Raw genomic sequence first — 18,206 nt, 5'->3', positions numbered from 1 at the left:
TGGGGTAGAGACTGAGCAGTGGCTGGAGGAGGGGGAGAGAACCGGCTGGTGCAGCAGGCAGATCATTCTGTATGAATTCTGAACCGCACGTGTCCTTCTTCTGTGATCTCCTGCAGGCAGGGAGAATGTCGTCTGGCTTGAACCGCAACCTCTACACACACTCACCTGTATAACCACCCTCTACCGTCACAGTGCCACGCACAGGCTATGCATCAAACGAGGGAAGACTGACTCTCCCAGGGCTGGAGGTTCCGGAGCTTGGTCAGGCTGTCTGCACACCTCGCTGGCTCACCTGGCCCCGGATGTAAACGGTGGAGAAACGCAGTCCCATTCGGTCCGGGCAGCTGGCCGTGTCAGAGAGCTCTGTGGCAGCTGTTGAACCTGAACTTCAGTTGTGAGCACGTTGCAGGACAGAGCTGTTTGTGCTTACAGCTTGGCAGTCGTGTTTGCTTTTAGCAAAAGCTCCAGTTCCGTGTGCTGAAGACCCAGCCCCCTGGTGGGCTGCAGGGTCATAGAAGTGACAGGACCCTGAGAGACTGCCCAGCCAGGGAATGTGTAAACCATTCTGGTCTCAAGGCTGCATTTCTATTCTTGAATGTATCCAAGGACGAAGATCATAGATGCATTCACCCCATGTCCTCGGGGTGACAGCTCTGTCTCAGAGCCACTCTCTGAGTCCACAGTTTTCAATTCAGAATCGTGGTCTCTGAAAGGCACCCAAGCAAGGGCCATGAGAGTGTTTGATTACTGGTCTGATGCCTGTCTTCCCTGCAGACTGGGCTTCTGTTCTTGTGGAAATGGGAAGTACTGAGAGAACAGGGTCCTCCCTGTCTTCCAGGTCCCTCACTGCTAAGCACGTATTATCTTGATTAAGGTGAGGAGAGACGTGCTCTGAAATATGTGGATGAGGACCGGAGCAGATGGACTGAATTAGCCTGTGTTTGCCAGCTCTCCCCAGAGCACTGCAGGGACTTGGAAAACCCTGCCAAGCTCTCTTGGCGTCATTGAGACATGTCACTGTGAACTGGCCAGAGGGCTTGAGTGACCCAAATGACCTAAGTCAGTTTTAGGCTGCTGATGCTGAAGATTCATTTTGTTTCGAAAGCAGACTCTTTAACAATTTCACTCTGGGGACTTTGGCACCTGCTCAGATGCCCCACTGCTGAGCACCAAGAGGAGCAGAGGATGAATGAGTCAGAGGCCAGTGTCGAAGGGCCTCGCAGCCTCGTAAAAGAGGCCAGCTTTGTGCTGGTTCTGGGACATCGCTCCTCCCTTGGCTAGTTCTCTCCTACCCGGCCCTCGGAGCCTCTAGAAACTTCCTTCATCCTCCATCTGTGATTCCATAATATCCTTTAATGTATTCATTAAGCCCACAAACACTAACTGAGCACCTACTGTGTGCCAAGCACTGCTTAGACACTTGTACTGATCTGGTGATGTGACAGTTTTCTGTGCACCGATCGGCCTCCCTCACTGCGTGGGGAGCTCCCTGAGGGCAGTGAGCACGTCTTCATTCGTGTACCCCTGGTCCCTGGCGCAAAGCAGCTGCTCAATAAATGTCTGTGGAACAAATGAAGAGAGAGATGACAACCATATAAGACAGGTAGTTACGAAAATAAAAAAATGAGCACTTATACATATATTTACATGTGTCAAAACATTCTCAATAAACATTGCTTCTCTTCCCCACAGCCCCTCGTGAAGTAATCATTTCCGTTTGCAGGCGGGAAGATTGACACTTCGGCCAAGCATGACCCACCCAGTAGACGATGAGGCCTTGATGCTAAATCCTGTGCTCTTTCTACTCCATATAGGAGTATTTTTTCTGAGAACTTGGGGGGATCCTGAGCTGGAGAAACCCAGGGAAGGGAGAGGTTGCTCCCCACAGAGAGCATTAGAGAAGGCTGGGCCTGAGGCTGCAACTCAGAGGGGACTCCTGACAAGCCGAGCTGGATGGCCCAGGGCGGGCTGGGAGGCCAGTCGCTGGTCTGGCCTGTTGAGACTGAGATGAAGTGCCTCAGAGACCACAGGTGTTGGAAGGGACCTTGACATGACCTAGCACAGCCCAGTGGTGCTCAGTCTGGGGAAATTTGTCATTCCCTGGGGCTGGTTCCCAGGCTCCAACCCAGGAGACTTTAGTTCAGAAGACCTGGGGTGAATCTTTTAAAAAATCTCCAGAGCTTTTGTATGCTGTGGCCCCCTTTTAAAATCTGTGCTTCAATTTTTGCCTATCAGACACAGTCTTAGAGTTCACTGGGAGGCACTGTGTCTCTGCTGAGTCAAAGGTATATTGGGGATGGTCTGAATTTTCCCCAGTGCTTGCAGCCTCACCCTAGTCTGCCAGCTGCATGGCACCCACCACCACCCTTTTACACACTGGTCTTCCCACTCCTGTGCCTGAAGAAGCTGCAGCCTCCGGGGTTGACTGTGAATGTGTGTGTTGATTTGTCCTCTCTTGAGCACGTACGTTACACTTGAAATTCCTAGAGGACAAGACCAAGGAATCAAGGCTGGTTGGTGCCAGATGCCTTGGTGGCCTGGCCTTTGGGGACTGATTTGAGGAGCACGGGCCAGCCTGGACAGCCAGGACCAAGTCCAAGAGCATCTTCAGTAAATCCCAGGAGTGTGTCCTCAATGGCCCCTTTCCAGTGTATATGCCAGTGGGGCAGACGCTCTCTGCAGAGTGGACTGACTTCTGCACTACCAGACCGGCCTCTGCCTCAGTCTGCCTCTTGTATCTCCTCCATCCACCCTCTTTTTAAATCCAAATTAAAAGATGTTAGAAGACTGTGGTTTGGTAGCCCAGGTCCTCAGACCGATCATTCACGGCTTTGAGAGCTGAGCATTCAGGCTTCCTTCCAAGACTGTTTCTTTCAGATCAATAGGACTATTTTCTGCCACTATGGTGCTTAGTTGGTTTTAGGCCATTGTCAGATGAGATAAAAGACTAGCATACAACTTACCACATACGATTTTTTAAAATGTACATGCCTTTTCCCACTAGACTGGAAATTCCTTGAGAGCAAAGACCTGCCTAGTTCCTCTTTATGCCCCATGGCTGGTGCATGGACATGTTCAGTTTTCTGGCTCAGTGAAGAGATATGTATGCTCTACACTGGAATTTGACACAACATTGTAAAATGACTATAACCCAATAAAAAATGTTAAAAAAAATAAATAAAATACAGCTGCAAATCTGAAAAAAAAAATGAAGAGATATGTATTTAACCAAGATTTGATTCATAAAAATCCAACATGCATACAGTTCAGTTCATGACTACATATAGTTTGAAAAGTGTAATGCTTATATCAACTATGATGCATGTATCAACAAATACGAATAGTAAGAACAAATTTCTCTCTTAGCACCACCCCCCAGTCTCCTCTTTCCTTGGCTTTACTGGAATGGAGTGTCTCACATTATGACAACAAATTAACTGCCCCTTGAGTTTTTAATTTTAATATTAAAATTATTTGAAGGACATGTAAAAAGTATTAATATTTAAGGTACTCAAAGACATGAAAAATATTTTTTAAACTTTTAGGTTCTATTTTACACAAAAATAAAATATAAAAAGCAGTAACCTTAAAACTGAAGATGCTGTAATGAAACTGTTAGGTGCTTATTAAATAACCTGTCAAAAAGCAAAGCAGAATCCATAAAGATATATATATAAAATTTGACCTACCTATACTATTCCTGGAAATTTGTTCTAAAGAAATAATTCAGAAGATGCAAAAAGCCACACAAATGACGATTTCAGCATTAACTTCTATTGCAAAAAATGGAAATATGTAAATGTTCCCCAAAAGGGAAATGACTTAATAAATTACAGTTATGTTGAAATATTACTCAGTCTTATAATAATGATGAAGACTATAGAAATTGGGGAAAAGGATATAAAACTGCTGTTTTTGCTAGGGTTACAAATGTTAAAAATATGCAATGTGTGCCTCCTGGCAAGAAAGTAATGTGCAAAATAAATGTAATCTTTAAGAATGAAATAATATATTCCAAAATATTAACAACGGTTATCTCTGACTGAAAGGATTATAGGCAATTTTTAGTTTCCTTGTCAATCTTCTCTTTATTTTTCAAATTTCCCATTATTTAAAAAAAAAGTGTGTTTTTTTTGGGGGGGGGCAGAGTGTAATGGATTCTGTAGGGTAAGCCTCTTCTGCCTGGAGAAATAATTGATGATGCCGTTGCATATTATGGGTTAGCACTTACTTTAATATGATTTTTACAATAAAATTAAGTAATACTTCTTTAAAAAGTAAATGGATTAGATTTACCCAGAAGCTGACCGCTTCGCGTGACCTCTGTGGCTACCTCCCTAGTCTGCATCTCTCGCTTGGATTGTAGAAGCAATAGCTTCTACTTGGTCTTCCGTCTTTTACCCTCGCCTCTTCTCAGCACAGCAGCCAGAGTGCTGATGTGAACATGTATGTCAGGTCTGACTCATCCGCCCAGCACCCTGCAGCGGGCCCATCCTACCCAGGGTTACAGTGCCTGAAACGTCCCATGTGATCTGTCGCTCTGCTTCCATCTCCGACAGCCCTACTCCTTCCTCACTCTAGTCGCATGGACTGCCCTTCCCTCTAATAGGCTAGACATGCTCCTTCCTTAGGACATGTGCATCACCTCTGGCAGGAGCATGATCCCTACCCCCACCAACCCCCGCCCCTGCCCCCAGCCAGGAGCTCGGCTGATTCCCTCAAGTTCTCCACTCAGATGTTGCTTTGTCTATGAGGTCTGCCTTGACACCTCCCACCCCCCTGCCATGTAAGATTTCATCCTCTACAAACCCCACTCCGCACCCTACAACCTCCCCCTACCCCACTCCCCACTCCCCTGTGCTCTCCAGCTCCCCCTCACCCTGTTCTGCTTTTCCATTTTCCATCAGGTGTATTTTTTTTTTTTACTATATTATTTACTATGTACATTGTTTCTTTTCTGTCTCCAGGCATTAGACTGTAACCTCCATAAGGGCAGGGAATTTTGGCCCTGTTCACTGACAGACCTAATATGTGCCTGGCATTCAGGTGCCTGTATACATTTTTGAACTATTTTGTTACATACCGCTGATCTGAATAATATGAGGGCCTGCTGGGAACTCCATTAAGAAGGAAAAGAGCCAGCTGTGGCCCAGGCCTGGGCTGGGGAAACCAACAAACCTCTACAGGGTCTGGATCCAGAGTCTCTGGGACATGGCCCATTCAGGTCTGGTCCGGGTTGACACTGCAGTGTTCCAGGACTGGGTGCAGGGCTGGAGTGGGGACAGCAGGTCACTTCCAGACTGTACTTCCCCGTGGGGAGGGTGAGAGTCGCTGCCATTCTCCCATGGTCTGCAGGTGGCTGGCCTTGTTAACAGTGGGCTGGGGCTAGAGCAGACCCAGGATGCCTGCCGGTGGTACTCACCAACCAGAGAAGACCCATGACCCCCACCTCTCTGCTAGAGGGCAGATGTCAGAGGTGCAGCTCTGAGCTGGTCACACAAAGGGACCAGGGCCCTCCTGCACAGATCTCATTGTAAAGCAAAGAACATGTGGGCATGGAAATTACGAAACTAGGGGCTTTGTCAGTTATACCAAAGGACAGAGGTTTTCCTTGCCTGCCCAAGTGGAAATGCACCCCAAATCAGAGCTGCTGGATTTGGATGAATAAGGGAATGAAGGGAGGCAGGAGAGGGAGGGAAGGAAGAGAGAAATAAACAATGTGTTATTTTACTGGAACAAGGATTTCTCCTAAAGTAACCTTGGCCAGTAATCATACCCCTAGAGTGAGATGGTAATTGATTTAACCTATACATTATGTGAAATAGTGACCTTTTTAGTTACATCTCTTAACTGAAGCAATTAATAGCTTTGAAAGTCTCTACACATTTGTCCAAAAACATTCACACATTTCCCGCGTATGAATGTTGCTGCTGGTGTGTTTTTCCCTTGCCAACCATGTATTTGTCTTGTTGCTGTCATGTTTGTTTCTACAGAAACTCTGGTGGCATGGTCGAACAAAATCCCAACTTGTCAAACTATCTTGCCTTTTTGTTTTCCTTAAGAAAGTGGATTATGTGTCCATGACACCTACGGCTACCACCCTGGCCCAAGCCACCACATCTCTCCTCTGGTTACTGTCAGTGTCCAGTAGTTGGCCTCCCGTCTTCCGCTTTGCCCCCTACAGTCCACTCTCAACACAGCAGCCAGAGCGCCCCTCTGAGCAAGACCGTGGGAATGAGGGTCCCCTAATGACACCCAACATCAGTTGTTCGACTTCTTGGGATAAGGCTGAAGTGTGTCCAAAAATACCCCCAGAGATTTGTGCTTGTGCATCAGCTGTTCAGGGCTGCTGATTTCTGAACTGTTTGTAGGGAGAGGAACACAGAGGGATGTCAAAAAGGGCTGGTTGAAACTACCCTCATCGGGAAGGGAAAATGTCATATCACCTATGTAGACACAAAATAAAACACCGGATTTTATTTTTATAATGTGAGTGACTGCCTTGTGTGTTGGTGAGTGAGTCACCAGAAGTCTGCTCCGCAGGGCTGCTAACTCCTCCGCGGTGGCCTCCGACCCTCTCTGCGTATGAGGTTGGGGGTTGGTTGGTTCTGGTTTCAGGGTGAGGGTGAACATGCTCCGAATTTTAACTTTGTTGTGGTGTGCTGCCTTAGTGGACGAAGAAAACAGGTATTCCTGCTTCAGTTCTCAGAATGATCGCCAAGCTTGCGCTGAAGTAAAAAAATCTCAGGGTTTCTTTGCAATTCTGTTTAAAAGGTGTAAAAGTAGATCCTCTGACCATATAAAAGGCTCATGGAAAATACACCCAAAACCACAGGCAACCGTGCACACTTTTCTCTCCATTTATTTTGAAGCCTTGAATGAAAAACTGTGTAAAGAGAAGCTTTTTTGCCCCTTGGGGCAGGATGGCTTTATTTGACATTAGACACCCCTCTAAAATGGTGCTAAAAGCGTGAACAAAAGCAAAGCCTAGGGCGTGGATGGCCTTACTTTTGTCATGCATGACAGTGACAGTGACCTGTCACTGGTCTTTCAAGCTTTTAATTGGAGTGGAAACCTCAAGGCTTGTCTTCGTTTCCTCGTGAAGTGTGTTCGTGGGGCAGTTCTGGGGTGACTCCCGGCCCACAGTCCTGTTTACCTCGCCTCTTCAGCAGGGCCTCCCTGGACTGATGGCTGTTGGCTGAGTCCCCAGGTACTTTTGGGGCAAAACTGTTATGTTAAAACCACCTGCCATCTGTTGGTGAAAATGTTTTGGATACTGAATGATGAGTCACTTATTCGTCCTGCTGTTCCTTCTGCTGCCAGGACTGATTTACCCACTGGACTCCGTCAGGGGTACAGTAGAATAACTTGTCATGAAGCTCTGTCCTATGCAAAGTTCACATCCCTAATGAGCGATCCTGCATCGCTAGAAAAGGCTGAGGGGGCGGTGGGGAAGAGTTCCCTTCGCGTTTCCACAAGGTGGGGTGAAGAGTGGGTAGTGACCTGGCCTGGTCCTCGCCCCAGGATCCTTCCGGGTAAAGCTACAGCTGCCGCCTTCAGCTGGTCCGAGTCCAGAGATGGTTCCACATTTTCCCGCCGATGTTCCTTTGCTAGGGTGCCCACGCCTGTCACCAAGCGTGTAGCACAGGGTATGCCCTTCCATGACTGTTGGTTAAATGAGTGACTCAGGTCTGTGACCGCACAGTGGGCAAACTTCAGACCTACCCCGGGCCACCAAGAGCAGTGTGCAGGGCCCACTGGACCAGGGCACCTGATTGGCAGTGCCACACGCAGAGCCAAGAACTCTGAAATTCTCACGCAGCCTGTTCTTGCCAACCTCAAAAGGGGAGTACGTGGAATGATTTGGGGGAGAAATTCAGGAGCCTCTCCCCACACAGACGGGCTCAGTGCTCTGACAGAAGCGGGGAGCCGGAGCTGCGGGAAGGGTGGGCATCTGGGCACCTGGGGAAGGCACTGGGATCTAGCAGCAGAGCCAAGTGCTTGGCCAAGAGGGAGAGTGAAGCTGGGGTGAACAAGTCCCTCTGTCCACGAGTGTGCGGTGGCTCAAGTCTTGGGCTGAAATAAGAAGACGTGTTTCTCCACTGACTCAGTTTCATGCAAATGGATTTTTATTGTTAGTATCATCATCTTTCATCCCTGCACAAATGTGGATTAAAGTGTTTCAAATCTAGCTTTGTTCGCATATCCCAAACTATCCTAAACTATTTCTATGCTCTATGCCTTCCATTTTTTCCCACCACCGCAAAGTCTAAGTTCAACAGCAGTAGCAAAACCCCAAGTGTGAACAGTCTGCCTCTTTCAAGCATGCTCCATTTCACTGCGATCTAAAGATTTCCTGCCTGGAGAAGTTACCGAGTCCCAGGTGGGTGGGATTTTATTCTTACCGCAGAGTAGGTGTGAGTTTGTGGGAGGCTCTTCCCCCAGCCTCCTAGATCAGAGGCAGAATTAATGTGCTTGAGTCCTGGGTGGGAGGTGAAACTCCTGTACTGTGAGTTCCAGGCTCAAGTCACCAGGCCCTTCTGCGTGGTCAGCAGCGGGGGGATGTGGCCCATCGCGTGGGCCTGCCCAAGGCACCACAAGCTGATCTTTGCAGACAAAGGAGCGGCTGACCAAATGGTATTTGGTATCTTAATAAGAAACTTGGCAAAATGTTCCAAAATAACCTATTCTAGAATGATCTGGGCGGCGTGGGATGCAGTTGGGACAAGATGAGCCTTCTTCAGAGGGAGCGATGTTGCGATTCATCTCCATGGCTAAGTATCGATTTGCTGGAAGTAACACTTCCAACCAGAGTCCTAATCTGTGCACAAGATGCACGTGTTGTAGAGGTGGCAACACTAGGACGCTTCTAGACCGCCTGCCTCCACTGGGTACCTAGGAGGCAGGGTTGCGTGTTAGCACTCAGGGCTGTGTGATGGCCGGGCTCGGGGAGGACAGGTCTCCCCTACCCTGGGTGGTGCTTTGGCCATAAACGGGATCCAGATGAGACGGGGGAGTCTTGCTGAGCTCACAACACAAGAGAACTTTGGCAAATGTCCATATCACCACTCTGGAGTAGGAGAAATGCGACTCTGAGGTCTGCAACACAGCTACAGGCGTCATGCTCATCAACCAGACGTTTGGGCACATGGACTCTTAGCACAGGCACAGCAAAGTGACACCAGCCCGAGGAGGCCTCTTCCTCCAGAGGATTCTAAATCAGAGAACAGGGTACCGCCATCCTTTCAAGGGAGCCTCCGTGTTGGAAGTAGAGAAGACACTGAAACTGGGGATCAGACAACGTATCCACACCCAGGTAAGCCAAGGGGGGCTTTCCTACACACTCTGCAGACTTGCAGGTGTGTGCAATTTAAAAACAAAAGATTCCATTACTTACAAAAGCAAAGGACGTCAGATTCCGCTGGCTTTTCTCAGTCTGGGAAAAATTTTGTACACAGGGAGTAGCTACCAAAAATTGTAGACCTGGTCAATCTCTACTAAAAGTAAAGTAGCTACTGGATAATCTATGCTTGTGGAAGGGATTTACTTTCCAGCTCTCAGGCTCTTTTAAGAAATGTATTGGGGGGTTTGTATTAGCTAAAGGCCTATTATTTCCTCAGAAATGACCTCACACAAATGGCAATCCCCAAGAAACTCGGGCCACCCAAGCCTGGCAAAGAGGCTGCTCCCAAGATAGGGTCAACTGCCTGTTTCTTAAAGATGCTGGCAAGAAACACAAACGCCAGTGCAGTATTTCTGGTTATTGACCAGAGCAGAGTCCTCTCTGTGAAGTGTTTAATCCTACATCAAATACAGAAAGGCAAACCACTGGCTTCAAGAGAGCATGAGTTCACTGTAAGGGCAGGCAGCTGCTTCAGAAAAGGATCCAAGGAGAAAAGAAAGCCTGGTCACAGCTGCTCCAGGAACAGCCTTGCTAACTTGACACTTCACTCCAGCGGTGGGGAGAATTTAATGGCTGGAGGAGGAGAACCTTCTTAATGAACTTGGGGCATGTGCCGATTTCACTGCTTCAAAGAAGCCGCTCAGAGGGCGAGCATCCCAGGAGTCACAGTGGTACCAGGTTCATATGGCACTTGGAACCAAGCTGCCTGGGAAGCCATGCCACCCAAGCATGCTCCTTGCTCAGAGACCCAGGACCCCAGCTGGGTGGCGGCGGACTCAGGGCCACCCCTCTCCATCTTCCTGTGAGATGCCCAGCACTGACTTGTGGGGGATTCTGCACTCCTGCAGAGACTTGGTGAGGTCAGAGAAACGTCTCCTGGGCACTTCCATAGTCTCAATGCTGCAGCGTTGGTAGGTGGCCTTGTTCTTGTGTTCTGCCACAGCGACAACAGTTTGCAAGGCATCGGTTGGCCGGAAATGGCGGACGAACCTTCGGCCTGATGGTGACCTGACAGCCAGCAGCAGCCTTGGCTCCTGATCTGATGGTTCCTCCAGGTCTCTGGCCCTGTAGGAACTTTGTCTCATGGTCTGGACGACAAATTTCCTCTCCAGGGAATGAGGTTGGGCTCTGGAATCTTCTTCGCTCGTCTTCACAGTGCAGGTCTGCTCTTGGTAGGGAGCCTGGATGCTGCTCAGCTGCAGGGAGCCAGCCTTCTTAGCTATGGTTTCCACGGCCCCCTCCTCCACGGTCTTCCTGTTGATGGAAGGAAGGACTGGGTATTTGTTGAGGGAAGAGGAAGCCCCGATGGGCGCTTGTTGCCGCAGCTCCGGGATCTCATTGGGAGCTCCCTGACTTGGAGATTTGGGCGTGCAGACCCCCAGTTTCTGGCTGCTTGGCGACTCGCAGGGAACAGCTGGAGGCGGAGAGGATGGTGTGCGGCGGGAGCGCCCCTCCGGGCCCTGGGGTTTGTGCAGACTTGGCCGAGTCCGGCCCTTGGCGGATTTGGGCCTTATGACGTGCATGCTGGGCGAGTTCGGCTGCCAAATGAAGCTGTCAGCTGCTGTGCCAACAACAGGGCTGCATTCAGGGGCAATATTCACAGGGGCTTCTGTGGCCATTGCTTCTCAAGATTCTAAGGAAGCAGGAGAAAAAAGGAGGCTGTAAGTTAAACTTTCTGGGACTTCTGGATCCAAACCATCCACCCCCAGGGGCCAGAATAAGGATTGACCACAATGCCAGGGGGTGGGGGGAGCTTCTCTCTGAATTTCTGGCATCTGGAGAAGCGCAGCAATTCATTCATTCATTCATTCATTAGTTCATTCATTCATTTCCAGCACTGGAATGTATCAGTGAATCAAAGTTCTTGCAGCTTGAATTATCACAGTGAGGAAAGACTGGTGTTAAACCCACAAGTAAACAGCTATTTTCAAAGAGTAATAACCACTATGAGGAAAATAAAGCATTGCACTGGAGAGTGACTAGGGTGGGAGACTAACTCGTATTCTTACGGTGGCGGGGGGGCATGGGGTGGCTTTAAACTGAAAGACCAGAATGATGAGAAGGAATGAGCCGTGTTACAATACAGAGCCGGGGTCGGCGAGCTTTCTCTGTCAATAGTTTTGGCTGTGGGAGCCACGTGGTCTCTGACCCAACCACTCAGCCCTGCCACTGTAGCCTGGGACGGCCGCAGACAACAGGTAGACAAAGGACTGCCACTGTGTTCCGATGAATCTCTATTCACAAAGATCAAGGTGGGCCAGATTTGGTCCACAGGACACAGTTTGCCCACCATTGATGGAGGGGAAAGTGTCTGTTGAGGGAAGAGGGTCAAGTCCTGAGTCAGGGCCTGGCTAGATGCGCTCCCGGAATCTGCCGGGCCCCGGGGTGGGGAGTACTCCCTAGGGGTGGCCTATTCCATCTGACGGACAACAGACGTGGAGGCACAGCCTTATCAGGCGCTGTCTTTGCTCAAAAGAGCAGAAGTGACCCTGTTAAGTTACTCAGCAGGGAAACCAGGCTCAGGGTTACTCAAGAGCCGAGCGGCAGACCCATGAGGCCCCCTGCACAGAGCTGGAGAGCTTCCTGCACCTGACAGCGCTTGGCTCTGGCCGGTGATCCCTGGGGAAGAGCCCCCCTCCAGATCCCCATTTTCCCTTTCTCCTCTCACCGTTTCCTTCCTCTTTTTCCATCCACCCAGAGCTTGTCCTTACTTTATTTCCCTCTCTGCTATCCTTTCATTCAGCCTGGCTAGGTGTCTCTGCACAAATCACTTCACTCAGTGTCCCCCACTGCCCTCACCTTGTCATCGGGCGGGGGGAGAGGGGCAGGAGACCCCGCTGCTGATCCTCCCATTGGCCAGGACTCACAGGGAGGTACTGAGGTTCTGGACCAGGGCGTGGCAGTCCCTCTCCATAAGTGGCCAGACAGTAAATACTCTGGCTTTGGGGACCACAGTGTGTCACAACTACTCACCTCTGCCTTTGCAGTGTGAGCCGCCAGGGGCAGGATGTAAGTGAGTGGGTGTGGCTGTGTTCCAAGAAAACCTCCTTTATGGACACTGACATTTGAATTTTATCTAATTTTCATGTGGCACATGATATTCTTCTTTTAGTTTTTTTTTTTCCAACCATTAAAAGTGTAAAAGCTACTCTTAGCTTATGAGCCACATAGAAACGGGTGGTGGGCCATCATTTTTCAAACCCTGTCCTAGGCCAACACCAAAGGGGACTGTGGGCGCACACGCATCCTATAGATGTGAGAGCTAGAAAGGCAGAGCAAATGCCCCGAGGTAACCAAGCCAGCTAGTGGCAGAGCCTGAAACAGACCTCAGGTCCCGACACCCAGTCCTGTTCTTGAGGGCTGGGCTTCGCCTTTGCCCCAGCACTTATCCCATCTGTCTCTCTGTTAGCTGTTTGCATTTCTTCTTTTCAACCACCTTGTAAACATTTTGAGGAATGCTGGATTTGTCTCTCCCACACCCTGGGTTTGGGGGTGCTTGTGAAGTCACATAGAAGCCATGCTCTGAGGCCCCACGGGAAGCGTGAGCATTTCTTGGTGCAGGCGTGGAACCGCCAAATCGGGTCTGCTCCTGTTTCCTCGCCGCCGTGGTGGCCCTGTCACTCACACAGTTACTATCACCATTTCTTCCCAGTCCCCGGTCCTGTCCTTCCCAGGATTCTGTAACGTCCTGGGCTCCCTGCCTCCCTCTGAATTCTGACCACTACTGTGACCATGGCGCTCTCCATCCGCAGGCTGACCAGCTCTCTCCCGGCCCTCTAAAGACCTTCTGGTAGCTTCTCAGAGCCTTGTGGTCTACGAGAAGCAGCATGTTTGGGAGCAAAGGGCACGGGCCCAGTGACATAAGACCTGGGTTCCAGTTCAGGCCCTGTGGAGAGCTCGCTGGGTGACCATGGCACAGTCATTCTCCCTTTCCGGTACGTCGCTTTTCCTCATCTACAGAATAGCAATATGACCTTGAAAACATTATTTAACCTGCGAAATCCAAACATCAGCCTCTTTATCTGCAATATGAGGATAGAAATACTGTAGGTAAGGCTGTAAGCGCCAGGCTTGGTGCATAGCAAAGACTTAATTAAGTGGTAAGGTTTTTATGCTTTGGTTCTGATTTTCTGCTTATTCAGTGCTTCCTATTATCTTAGGTCCAAAAGTCTTACCTGTTGCTTCAGAGCTTTCCCCCAGGGCGTCTGTGGTGGGTCTCCTCCCCGTCACCTGGAACCAGCTGGGTGAACCAGGGACTCCCACCTGCCCCACCCACTGCCCAGAAGTGCCAGAAGGTGGGCTTCAGCGAGCTGCTACCTATGAAACTGCCTCCAAAAAGGCTTTCTGATATATCCCTTCCAATTCCACACTTGAATTATATACTCATGTCACATTCACTTACTCCAAGCTGCCATCCTCACACAACCCTGAGCCATGCAACTCACGCCCCTTAGCTCTACCCCCCGGCATGACCACTCTGTGCATAGGACCACAATGGCCAGAGCTTAGGGTGCCTCCCCTTCCTCTCCATGAAAACCACAGCTGAACAAAACACAATGTCCCTATGTGTTCCTGAAGTCCTACTCGGTTCAGAGTCTGCCTTCTCTTTCTGAACTGAAAGGCCTCTCTGTTTGCTCCATTCTGCTCCCAGACCAAGTCTGCATCCACACTCACACTCCCATTTTTCCACTGCTTGTCTTTCGCATCCAGTTTGGCCGCCGGCAGTTCAGGAGCTGTCTCCTTGGTGTCCACAAAGCCTATCCAGCTCCTTGTTATTTTCGTCTATTTTCTGATCAACTGTGAAGAATGTGGGGTTTTTTTTTTTTTCCCCTTTACTTTTAGTTGAGTGCTAAAGTCTTTCACTTGTAATTAAGCAGCTTGGCGCTTGAACTCAGGGAGGCATGAGAAGCTCATAACTGTCCAACTGTTCTGTCCAAGATAAACTCAACTGGTAAACCAACTCCCCCTCTCCGCCCACCCTCCCTGCCGCCCAGGAACGGCTATTAATTTGCCACAGCTTCGACAGAATTATCACAGACTTGCCTTCTAACTCCCACACATGCCTGGGGAAGGCTCAACTGTCAGTAAGTTTGGTAACTTAGAAACCTCTTCCTTAACAACTCTGATGGGGAAAGTCATGTGTTCTCACAGGCTCTCTGCTGGATTATTTTTAGCCGTCAAACTTGAGTGTGTGTGTGCACTTTCTACACCTTTTGGTTCTATATAATTATCCACGTTCAGGGGGTGTCATATTCAAGACACCCTGGTCATAAGATAACATGACTGCGAGCTATCTCAGAGAAAAACCGCAATTATGACTAATTCCGACAAGCCCACTCATGGTTATTTAGAGACTAACACCTCCTTCAGGTAGAACCGTTCCATAGAACCTGCTTTCATCACCCGCTGCCTCCTCCCGAGTGCAGGGACCATCTGCTACATGGAGGGAACACCAGCTCTCCCCAGCCCTCTATCACATGGAGAGGGGAGGTGGGGGAAACAGGTGTTTGGGGACCTGGGCCAACTGTGCCTCTCCATTCACACGATGGGTCTCGAACTCTGCCTGCCCTCCTCCGTCTGGGAAGGCTTCTGTAGCACCCATTCCCCAACCCTGCTCAGCTCACTTCACCACCTCTAGGCCTGGCAGACTCTCAACCACAAAGGGATTTGACAAGATCTAGGCGTGGGCTTCCATCAAGCTGCCAGCTGAATGGGCAAGTGGCCTGTTTACTTAAACATAATAGCTGCACCCCAGAGGCCTGCTAGGAGTCAGGAAACAAACATTGATAGTGGTTTCCAAGGAACTGTCAAACAGGCAGGTGCCTTATTCCTTAAGATAAATCGCCAAATCGACTGGAAAGAAGGAAAATTTGATAGGAGCTGCTAAAGCCATATTCCTGCTTTCCAAAGGAGCCAACCCCCCACCACAGGGTCAGACCACCCTATTTAACTCACAACCCAAATCTAAACCTACAGTAAATGCAGTAAAATACAACCACCCACATACCATCTGCTGGCATATACCAAGGCTGCATACACTTGCATTGGTCTTTTAAAAATGTTTATCAGTTAATAGTATCCCCTGCCAATCCCCACCCCTCCTTGTGAGGCTTTCAGGATGAAAATGCTCAGAAGAACCCACAGGAGATGGCAGTTGGCCTGAGAATGAGAAAACTTTGGTACCATTCCCAGTTCTACCCAGGACTAATGGTTAGAATACACTGTCCTATGCGGAGTGCCAGGTTTAAAAGGGGAGTAGAGAAATTGGACCACAAGCCACCAAATGATCAAAGGTTTGGGAAAGGAATTGGGGACGATTCCAACAGCAGTGGGGGAGGGGGGCTGGGTATCACGGGTAGGTGGAGGGGAAGAGTTCAATTATTTCCAAGTACTGGCGGCACTGGAAAGAAGTAAGCTTGAGCAGTTAGAGGGATGTAGGGGGAGGAGCAAGAAAGCCTCTAGAAAGCGAGAGTTGACTTGGGTGAAGGAGCGCTGGTCTGGGGGAGGCTCAGATCTGGTTCCGGTCTCAGTGTGACCGGACCTCCCCTTGGCCGTCTGGGTCTGAGGCCGGTCTGTGCTGCTCAGGCAGGCGGGCATGTCCCTACCGGTCCCTCGGCCCCTCCGCTTCCGCAGAGCCCGGGAGCTGTCCCACTCCGACAACGGTGAGCTCGGGCCAGGCTGGCTTTGCCCGTGGGGAGGAGCCGCTTCCCTCCTGGCCCCTGTCCTGTCTCCCCCGTTCGGTTCTCCTCCTGGGGCCGGGCCTGGCCTCCCCCGGCCCCTCCCAGGCCTCGGCAGGCCGGAGCCAGACGCGCTCACCTCGCTGCTCAGCTCCATCCGCCGCCGCCGTCGCCGGGCTCCGTCCGGCTGGTAAACAGCCCGGGTCTCCCGGGCAACCTCGCCGGTGGGCGGCCACGTGCTTCCGGTGAACGGGCGGGGGTGGGGTGGGGTGGGGGCTGGGCGGGGGTGGGGTGGGGTGGGGGCTGGGCGCGGGGCGGAGGCCCTAGGAGGCGCCTGAGACCCAGGCCTGGCCTCCCCTGCCTCCTCTGTGCCTCCCCTCGGCCTGACTCGCTGCTCCCTCGTCTCCTGGGGGAGAGGGAGTCCTCGGGGCGCAGACCCCTGGCCTGGGGTCCGGGGGTATCAGTCCCCCCTGCTTCAAACCGTTTTGTGACCCTCTTCGTGCCCTGGGTTTCCAGAAGTAGCTACTGGCCTGTGATTCTTGCGAACTCTAGAAGGAGTGGCTGCTTTTAGGGCATCTGGTTGAGTCGGGGACCACCCATCTGTGCTCAGTGCAACCGTTTCAACACCAGTTCCTTGACCTCATTTCCACATCAGCCTCCCACTCCTGGGCCACATCCGAAACCTTGTCGACTACATCGACACCTGCTTTGACCTTCTAACCACGACCGCTTACACTTCCAGCAGCTCCAGCCACTTCCACCACATTTGTCTGTCAACACCTTCCAGACTCCCTCCCATTGCCCTCTCTGCTTTCTCCCTATCAACCTGCTTCTTCCCTAACCTGTTGGGTTCAAGCTTCATCACCTCAGCCACTCTCCTGCAAGAATCCATGCCCTTATCCTGCTGTTTTTCCATCACTCCCACCTGGTGAAACCCCAGCCGGTACACCTACACCTACACCACCAAGGTACTGCAGAAATCCTGACTGGCAACAGACATTGATGCAATGGAAACAGAGGGACCTCACTGGGACTCTTAACCCTACACAGAAATCCTTTCTCTTCCCCAGCTGAGTTTTGACTCCTTTCTCCTCAGTGGCTATTTCAAACCTTGTCCTTCCTCTCTCCTGAAGTCTCTCATCTCTCCCCATTCCTTCTCCAACTCAGAAGATATCCTTACGTCCCTCTTCAGAGAGAAAATTGAAGCCATCAGGTGGAAACTTTCTCAGCTTTCTGCCATCAGACCTTCAAACTTGCCTACTTTTATCTCCTTACTTTCCTCCCTTCCTCCTGGTCTAATGGGAGGAGACCCACCCTCTGATTCCATCCAAGACTGACTGCTGCCCTCCAGGGCTTCCCTGAAGCCACAGGGTCACTATGTACACACTCTCATCATATTCCAGGCCTTTGCTCCTACTGTCCCCTTGCCTAGAAGATTCTTCTCCACCCTCCCCAACCCTTCATCCCCTTCCTTTGCCTAATGCCCACTTACCCTTCAGATCCCAACTTAATGGATGAAGACTTTCTTCCAGGAAATAAGGTAGCTTCAGAAGGAGTACTAACTGGACTCTTGTCTGCCAGGCACTGTTCTAGACTCTTGGGATTTGCAGATGAATAACTAGTAACTATATCATTAGAAGATAATGTTAGTAGACATTCAGGAACCATGGTATTACAGGAAAGAATTCGAATTCACTACCTAGTGTTGTGGCAGAATATTTGCTATCTTGTCTATCCCAGATGCACCGACACAGGATTGTAACAGCCTAGCTCCAACCCTCCTACAAGATGCTCACAATTGGCTGAGGTGACAAGTCGCATGGCCATAAGGAGGTACAAATGAGATTCTTTTCAGGTCAGTTTGAGCCAAGGGTAGAAGAACAGTACAAGTTGGACGTGATTATGTGCCACGTGATCGGCCCGGACAGGAAGCCCTCTGGGGGTCTGGGAAGGAGGGGACCGTTTCAGCAGTGGCATTTCTGCCCATCTCAGAAAAGAAGCACCTGATCTGTGGGAGCTGCTAGTGATGGGCTGGGCTGGGTGGGCCTTCTGCTAGGGTCACCCCCTCACCCACCCTGGACATCTAGAGAGGCATCGAAGGACGCGAGAAGGTGCAGGAGGTAGAG

The 18,206-nt window shown here is 50.3% G+C and overlaps 2 protein-coding genes across 3 annotated transcripts in view; one reads left to right on the top strand and one right to left on the bottom strand.

The window, feature by feature from the left end:
* Positions 1–8,254: 8,254 nt before the first annotated feature.
* On the bottom strand, positions 8,255–16,264 carry UBXN10 (UBX domain protein 10). Of its 2 annotated transcripts, none has more exons than XM_006188283.3 (2): positions 16,220–16,264; positions 8,255–11,036 (listed from the first exon to the last, which is right to left on the bottom strand). In XM_006188283.3, the coding sequence occupies exon 2, from the start codon at positions 11,020–11,022 to the stop codon at positions 10,180–10,182; it is 843 nt and encodes a 280-aa protein (XP_006188345.1). In that variant the 5' UTR covers positions 11,023–11,036; positions 16,220–16,264; the 3' UTR covers positions 8,255–10,179. The 2 variants fall into 2 exon arrangements, with proteins under 2 accessions (XP_006188345.1, XP_032351234.1); XM_032495343.1 differs by lacking the exon at positions 16,220–16,264 and adding an exon at positions 16,009–16,110.
* Positions 15,940–18,206, top strand: part of PLA2G2C (phospholipase A2 group IIC) — a 22,721-nt gene continuing 20,454 nt past the window's right edge. The window contains exon 1 of the mRNA XM_014562276.2: positions 15,940–16,065. The gene's annotated coding sequence lies outside the window, so the exon portion shown is untranslated. The remainder of the gene's footprint in view (positions 16,066–18,206) is intronic.

Source organism: Camelus ferus, chromosome 13, assembly GCF_009834535.1.
Source record: "Camelus ferus isolate YT-003-E chromosome 13, BCGSAC_Cfer_1.0, whole genome shotgun sequence".
In the NCBI taxonomy this organism is placed as follows: domain Eukaryota; kingdom Metazoa; phylum Chordata; class Mammalia; order Artiodactyla; family Camelidae; genus Camelus; species Camelus ferus.
Note: the sequence above shows the minus strand (reverse complement) of the source record. Positions and strands in the feature narration are given on the sequence as shown.

Bases quoted from the DNA above. Each gene is read 5' to 3' on its own strand.
- UBXN10 (XM_006188283.3), bottom strand. From the start codon at position 11,022: ATGGCCACAGAAGCCCCTGTGAATATTGCCCCTGAATGCAGCCCTGTT.